This window comes from Austrofundulus limnaeus, unplaced genomic scaffold (genome assembly GCF_001266775.1).
Source record: "Austrofundulus limnaeus strain Quisiro unplaced genomic scaffold, Austrofundulus_limnaeus-1.0 Scaffold102, whole genome shotgun sequence".
Classification (NCBI taxonomy): Eukaryota; Metazoa; Chordata; class Actinopteri; order Cyprinodontiformes; family Rivulidae; genus Austrofundulus; species Austrofundulus limnaeus.
The window spans coordinates 1,413,519-1,422,021 of record NW_013952504.1 but is presented as its reverse complement, the minus strand read 5'-3'; the positions used below and the strand labels follow the sequence as shown (position 1 = coordinate 1,422,021).

Here is an 8,503-nt window from a genome sequence, read left to right as displayed (position 1 = left end):
TTATATTACAGCGTTTGGCCCGCAGCCCTGGATAGATTTTCATTTTGGCCCTCTCAGGGAAAATATTTGGGCACCCCGCTCTGGGTAGGTTCTTCTTTAGTGAAACGTTTTGTCTCTCCTCCAAGAGACTTCTTCTGTCTAATGAGTTTCAGGTGAACTCAGCCTTATAAGCACTGCCTCCACATGGTGGACAAACAGGTTAGTCARATGCAAAAGAGGGCCAACATTAGCTTACCYTCCTCTGTCATCCTGTCCCATACCAATCTCATTCCACCTGATTAGCTTTTTCATTTTCTTCAGTGTAGTAAGGTAACCTGTGCTTTTTGCCAGCCCCTCACAAGTTACTCATTCACTCGCTCGAAACCTTCTGCTAACAACAAAAGCGGAACAAAATAAACTGCAGTAATCACAAGCCAAGAGCAACATTTCATGACTGTGGACTGTAATGTTTACTTCTTGGTTCATGTCAGAATGAATCAGTCAAAAATATGTCATGACGAGAAAAAAACATTTATAAAACTTTTTTTTTTCTTTCACACGAGTTAAACTCAGCAAGAAGCTAACATTAGCCACAGTTAGCTTACCATTCTCTGTCGTCCTGCTCTCTTGTCTTTAGCGTCATACTGCTGGATAGTCTGGTACAGGCTTCGGTACTTTTCCTTCGAGTTTGGTGTAGTCCATTATTATTGTTGTGTCGCAAATAAAACTAAACAAGATTTGCATGTTTAATTATGATGCCGCCCACATTGAGGTGGCCGAATTTCTGCTCAGCTCAACAGGACTGGGGTAGCGTAAGTCCAGGCTGCTGAAGTCAAAACTACACTGAAATAAGGCTGAAACGGATGTTTTCAATTAATCGAATAGAAGGAATTTTAATCTAGTAAACCATTATTCGACAATTAATCGTAAGTCGATTAATTGTTTGCATCCCTATCACAAACTTTCAGAATTATGTAAGACCGCAATTAAAAGTTTGCATATGTCTTTACAGTATAGAGCCTAGTTTGAGACACCAACTAGTCTCTCACACATATGTGAGTATATTTTTAGAAATAATAAATAAAAGATTATCTTGGATAAATAGCATTTCCATGTGGACCGGGCCTCCACCTATTATTGTTATCAGCCTATTACCTATTCTTTTTCCTTAGTTGTGGGCAGGCTATCGGTTGGGTGGCTGCTGTGGCAGCGCAAGTATTTATATTGTGGCTCAGCTGTGAGTCAGCTCATGTGTCTGGGTGCTTCTGATTAACGGGTTCCCAAAGTGCTCTGCACTCCTGCGGCTATTTGGTACCCACCAGCACAATTTCATGCCTCCACAGCAGCCTTTCTCTGCTCTCTGTTTCCAGCCGAAACCTGCGGCCATGTGGAATCCCACACATTAGCATTTTGTACCATCCCCTCCCTTTTCCCATGGCCTTTGGAATACATCCATGTCTTTATTTTCCCCTTAAATGGAACATAATCACACGTTTGATGGGATTTGCACTGCATGATAATGCTAGCTTGAGGTGTTTCTGAACTGGAAAGTGGCACAAAAATGTGTTTCCTTAGACGCCACAAGCTTTATGTCAAAACATTTCTTATGCCTGTTGAAGGAGTTCTTGAGAAAATCAACAATGCATCTTATTAAAGGAAGAATTATGTAAAGCTTATCTGGGCAATCAATACAGAAATGCCCTAATAGGATCAGAGTTTAAAGTTAAACTCTGTCGGAGGACATGGGATTACACGCCTGCAAGTCCTCTGTTGCRGTGAGACTGCAGCTCTTAAACAGAGCCAGTCTCTGATAGTCCCTAATCATGAAAGGTCTGTCAGTTCATGCCCTGACTTTCCCTGTAATGATTTTAAATCACAGTTTTCCCTCAAGGAAGCAAATGGAACTTTTTAGCAACTGCCAAGTCAGAAGAACTGACTGTGAAATGCCATTTATCTGATGCAGGACAGCTGCTCTAAATATATCGTCCAATCCCTGCAGACTTTTCTTGCTCTCTGTCTCACTCCTTCTCTGCATGTGTGAGTTTTACTGAACACCTCGACTCTGACGTTCTCATCCTCCTGTTCCATTTTTCATTTTGACACGAGGCCTTATTAATCTGAGAGATAAAGGGGTGGGATTTCTGAATCAATGTTTACTGTGAAATGTTTAAAATGGACCACAGTAAAGAAAGGGAGGCGYGATGAAAAAAGTAAACCAGGCATAATCAATTTTGACTTTCTAAGTTTTAAATTTATGGCAAAGTAATATTGTCTTCCACAGCAAAGATAAGGTGAGGATTACTGCATGCATTTTTCAAATGATGTTGGAATGAAAAATCAACTTTGTCAAATTGGCATTTAAAAAAAAGAAAGGAAAAAAAAAGACAAAGTACTTTGTTTGAGATGAGACAAGAAAGCACACACTAACCAAACTACCAATCCATCATATTCAGAGTGCAGGAATGTTCTTGAAAGTACCGTATTTATGCAAAAGTATATAATACAAAAGATTTAATACATAAAATCATCCACAAAGTTGGCGAGTAGTACTATACTCAAATTATTTTTTTCTCATGTATTTTACATGAAATATTAGCTTCATTCACAAAATGCCTGAGTCTGCAAATAAGACTGCATTGCAAAAAGCGGTTGAAGCGAGCTCACCTTTGACCCCTAATTTACACTAGATGTGGCTCTGCTCCACTGCGCTGCGCTGCGGTCTGACCTCCGCAGCAAATATGCACCCATTCTAATCAGTGAGTGTTTACACTGGCTCCTCACAGCGGCGCAGGGTGGRGGTGAGAGGACGGCAATCCACTAAAATTAGAACCYATCCTATTTTTGCCGGAGCTGCTCCAGAGTCAATCTCCAGAGATTACGTTGCATCAACAGGAAAAGGAACAAACACAACATCTGTTATTTAAAAAATAAGACACCATAAGGCGGAGTTATTTTGTTGAAATCCAAGTTATATTAATCAATATATGGATATATTTCTACACAAAAGCTGTCAGAATGTATCGTTCTGTTAGGGACGCAGATGGCAACCTGTAGCATGAAGCATATGTGTGGACACACAATACACGTGGATTTTATTTTGAAATCAGAAGTTTCAAAAAGACGACAGCGATACAGTTTCAACAGCCTTTATACAGTATCTATGTTTTCAGCTGTGTTTGGAGTTCGTCTTTCACTGAATTTGCTCTGGCTTCCACATTTATCACTGGATTTCTCGCACAATCTCCTTCATGCACACACTTCTTCCTCTGTGTGTCGCACCGGAGTGATGCTGAGCAGAGCTGAGTGGAGCTGATGCTGTATAAATTGGGATGCAAACGAACAGCTGCGAACTGCGCACCACAGCACAGCGGAGCGGAGCTGCATCTAGTGTAAATCCAGGGTGACACTCCTTCGTGCCTCCGAGCAAAGGTAGTAACAGACCCAGGCAGCGACGTGATGTGAAAKAAAAGAGAATGATAACAAACTAATGACATTCATGTGCGACCGGGCCACTCCTGGAACAACAACAAACACATGTTCGTCTGTAACATGTGTTACCGTCTACCGGTGTTCTGAAAAGGTTTGTTTGCCCAAAAAACATTTCCCCACCACAGGGGGCACTCACGAGTAAGCATTACCGAAGTATGGTAAATCTCATGCTAAGTCTCTGAGTTTTGTGTTGGCGCCCCCTGATGGACCATGTGTAAAATGTTGGCAGTCATATGATGCTGCTACAAAGCTCAAAATCATAGTTTGCTGATATACATTTGTTGTCAAAATGCCTTTTATAGTACATAAGTTGTTGAAATCAAATTAACAGTCAAATGATCATTTTACTGATATGTATAAAGACTGCAAAGACTGAAAAATCTTGAAGTCTGTATGAAATTAGAAGTTTCTTGAGGATTTATTTTTTTGTGCTTTTTAAGCTAAAAAACGATAGGGTCTTATTATACATGAGACCGTAGTATACAAGAATAAATATGGTAGATAGTTTATGAAAATGGACATGTAGTAAATTAAAGACAAACCTTTCAGATCATTTTCTGTTGAGGAATGACGGKGTTGTAGCTGCTTTGGTCAAACCTAGAGAAAATGTTTTGCAAATCCTCTGGCAGCACTGCCAGCCTCAAAGTGGTGACTCTCAGGTACTACCACGTTCAATTTTAACTCCTTATCTGTAAAGTTGTCCAAGCTATAATATTTTTGAGTTGGCAAATATCAGTTGGATGTGGCAGCTGACTAAAACTGCATTGATGTTGAAAATGAATTAGTTGTAGATCTATTTCTTTCGATTAGATTTAAAAAGTTTCAATAAAATGCATCCCGTGGAGTACAGGAGATTTTGCTACAGCCAACAGGGTTGACTCCAACAATTATTGATAAAGGTTAAAAACAGGTCTAACTTCATAAATGGATTATGTGTTGTGGATTATTCTCACCCTACAAAATCACCAGGTTTTAAGCACATCTGTAAAATGCACTGAATCCTAGCCTATTTTAGAGTTTTCTAAGGTCAGTTGTAGCAGCCATCTAGAATTGGATTGGCTCCAAAAGGTAATCTGTTGTTAATGTACACCCACTCATTATTTCTTGCAAATTTCAATAAAAACTGACTGTGTGAAAGCTATTGTGTTATTTTAAGGTCAATTGGCTGAGGCAGCCTTTTTGATTTGGATTGACTCCAGAAGTTAATCAGCTGTAGACGGACATCTATTGATTAGTTTCTGCAAGTTTCATTAAAATTCACCCAGTGGTTATAAGATACTTTGGTAACAGGCAGACAAATGAACACACATAGGCAAAACACACACCTTTGCCTGTCAGCAATAAATATTTTAAGAAAGACAAATAAAATTAAAGAAAGAAAGCGATAGATAAACCAGGGCCTCTTGCTTTGCTGACGTAAAGTTGCAATTAAAGTTGTAACAAAAATTGGCACACGGGTTTGGAGAGTCATTCATTTCCTCACATTAATCATATCCTCCTGTTACTCTAAATTAAAAAGGTTTTCCCACCATAACACTGTAACATAAAATTCCTATTAATCCTGAGAATTGTGACTGTGTGTGTGTGTGCGTGTGTGTGTGTGTGTGTGTGTGTGTGTGTGTGTGTGTGTGTGCTTGATGTTCAGTGTCAATGAAAAGAAAACTGTAGGAAATGATTAGTATTAGAAGTGGGCCTTCCGATTTGATAAATTGATGTGTTCAAGTACAACCTGTAAATTCGATAATCCACACTGAAGTAAAGTTACTCTTAATATAAACAGAAATTGACTATTTTAAATATTACAGTTTTGTTTAGTTGTAGATGAATTTTTACACACGTTAGTACTTCCTGTGTGCTACTGTAAACATTTTTAAATGCTTTATGAACTCACACTGTTATCAGCAAAATGTTGATTCTTTTCTTTTGGCAATTTCATTCTTATTTTATTCTTTCATTATTTCCTTGTATTTACTTATTCCTTAGAGATTAAATACTCCTGGGTTTTCAATGGACAGCTCAGTTTCCTGCAGCAGGACGCTCGTCGCTTCATCTCTCAGAGGACCGGCAACTTGTACATCGCGAAGGTTGAAGCCTCGGATGCCGGGAATTATACATGTGCAGTGAGAAACATGATGACCAATGCTACAGTGCTCAGCTCTCCAACTCCCGTGGTGGTGCGAAGGGACGGTAAGACTCTCRGGACCGCCGTCTGCTTATTTTGTGCACTGAGCTGACACGAACATTCATAGGGAGGGCGAGCAGGGGAGATAAATTGCTTGTCTCAAGCGTGACATTGTTTTTTTCCCCCCTCTTACTTTTTTGGCAAGATTTTTACACAAGTCAACAACTTTCTAGTACACAGAGTTGTGTATGCGAGGAAACCTCTGGATCTGCATGAAGGCGTGTATTTACATAACTAGAGTGCATGCAGGCTCACGCACAGCAAGGAGCTTGACACCCATTCAAACCTCCACAGAACCAGTTTTGTTTTTCTCCTCAGACTTGCACTAAAACAGACATAACATATCCACCTAAAACTGCTCAGCCTCAGTATGCTTGCTGACAAAGTTGGGACCTTTTGTAAAATGTAAAAAAATAAACAAAAAATACATTAATAAAAAATAAAAACAAATATATATATATATTGTTCAGAATGGAACATAATAAACATCAAGTGTTACAGTTAAGAAATTGGCAATTTTGGGGGGAAAATTGTGTTCATGTTCTCTTGTGTCTGCATTTACCTGCTTCTTTGGCTCTGTCTCAATTCATGGGTTGCAGCCGACATCGGCCGCATTTGTCGGCCACTTCCATCACTGCCCCGCGCTCTAGGCCGTCCCACCTACTCATGCGGCTGACAGATGCGGCCGACAAAACCTCGAAAACATCGGCTACATCTGAGTACCCTACACGGCTGACGGTATCCCAGAATTCATTGCGCTGTCAGCAAGTTAAACAGAGGAACAATGATGGCGTAGTTTTTTTTTATTTTTTTTTATTTAACAACCGGTTGTTGTTGTTTTTTTAATGACTGAGTTCGGAATTTTATCACGGACTGAAAAATGTAAGTTAAACAACTTAGCTGAGTAAACTATTGTTGAAATGAGATGTTAAATAAAATGCAGTTACAAGTACTGATACTGGAGCTAAACCCAAATTGTTTATGCTTTTTATTTATTTACTTGTAACGTTTTTGTAATAAAGCTGAAGTTTGTGAAGTTATACCTCGAAAAAACAAATGAAGCGATGTGATATAAAATGTAGCACCATTGTAACGAGGCAGTGAGTGGACATGCAAACATACGTCTTTTGTAAACTAGAACGTACCATTTCACAGCCGTTTCTGCAGCTGACAGGAGCGACCTACGGCTACGTCGACTGTGGACAACGTTGGCTGTGGTCTACGTCAGTTACAACCCATGATTTGAGACAGCTGTTGTGTTTCTTCTTTGGCGTTCCCACTCTCACCTGTTCCACAATTGTCTACTCACAGGTGTTGGTGTTTTGAGTTAATTCGATTTTGTTTATATTGTGTGTCCTCTCCTGTTTTGTCAGTCGAGGATTGCTCTCTGCTAGGGCCTTCCATGGTCTCCCTAGAGTATTTTCTTAAGAGCTTGTACGTACTTTCAGCTGCCTTGTCAGCACGCTTTATTTTTGAATTAAACTTTATTTTACCTTTTACTTATCGAGCCTCCTTGAGTCTGATCTGCATTTGGGTTCCTACTACTACAACCATGTCAAGGTTAAAAAGGTGAATTTGAACTGTAGGTTTAAAAGTAACTTTGAGTTATTTGTAAACAACACATCTCAAAAAATCAGGGATAAGAGAAAACAAAATGCTGTAAAATAAGTAGTTCAATTAAAAAAAAATAGGTGGGGAAAAAAAAGCTAGACAAGCCCTATACAACTAATTGGATATTCCTTATATTGTAACATCCCCTATATTAAAAATCAACATTAAGGAGCTGAATCTGTCAGACGTAAAGATGTACAAAGGTGTTCCATTCTGTGAAAATTTGCGTCTAAAAATATTGGAACAGTTTCAGAATAATGTTTGGGATGGATTGGGGATTTTACATAAATTACTGATTATAATATTATTCAAGTGGAAAACTGATCTGTGGTCAGAATGAATCCAAATTTGAAATTCCTTTTGGAAACCACAGATGTGGTGGTAAACATGGACCTGTCCCAAATTGTTTGGCAAATGTTGCTGCCATTAAATTTATTATTACCTTTTTGTTTTCCAATGGTACATGTTTTTTACTTTCAACATTTGATGTATTTACTGTTTTGTTGTGAACAAAATATGGGTTCATGAAATTTGTGTATCATTGCATTTAATTTTTTTATCTTTTACAAAATGTCCCAGTGTTTTTCAGAAAGGGGATGTGATTTCAGAGTTCACATGCACTTCTTCTTTTGGGTTTTAACGTATGAAGTTTTGCTTTTGTCARTCATGTAGTGGTGATGGGTGAATATGAGCCAAAGATCGAGGTTCACTTTCCTGACACGCTTCATGTCTCCAAAGGATCTTCAGTGAAGCTGGAATGCTTTGCTTTAGGAAAGTAAGTGTAACACACAACCACCATGTTGTGTCTTTGGGAAGAATTGTGAAGAAGGTACAAAAAGGTCAGTGTGACCTTGTGTGGGTTGCTTCTGCAGTCCCGTGCCTTCTATTTCCTGGAGGAAAGCCGATGGAAATCCACTCCCTGGCAAGATTAAAATCAACCACTCCACTGGGGATCTGGAAATTCCATATTTTCGCCCAGAGGATGCCGGTGTGTACGAGTGTGTCGCTGAGAACAGCAGAGGAAGAAATGTTGCCAGTGGGAAGCTCATATTTCAAAGTAAGAGTGATTTCACAATTTTTTGTCATATTTCCTGTTAAATAATGATGGCAAATGTATATATACATATATATATATATATATATATATATATATATATATATTGTTCAGAATGGAACATAATAAACATCAAGTGTTACAGTTAAGAAATTGGCAATTTTGGGGGGAAAATTGTGTTCATGTTC

General features: G+C 38.8%; 1 protein-coding gene across 4 annotated transcripts in view; it reads left to right on the top strand.

Annotated features, from left to right (window-relative positions):
• The window catches only part of cntn6 (contactin 6), an 88,480-nt gene that overhangs the window by 29,930 nt on the left and 50,047 nt on the right, over positions 1-8,503 (top strand). For all 4 annotated transcript variants that reach the window (XM_014013521.1, XM_014013520.1, XM_014013519.1 and 1 more), the window contains 3 exons: positions 5,452-5,655; positions 7,934-8,036; positions 8,134-8,318. In XM_014013521.1, the coding sequence (XP_013868975.1) occupies positions 5,452-5,655; positions 7,934-8,036; positions 8,134-8,318 (492 nt within the window). The remainder of the gene's footprint in view (positions 1-5,451; positions 5,656-7,933; positions 8,037-8,133; positions 8,319-8,503) is intronic.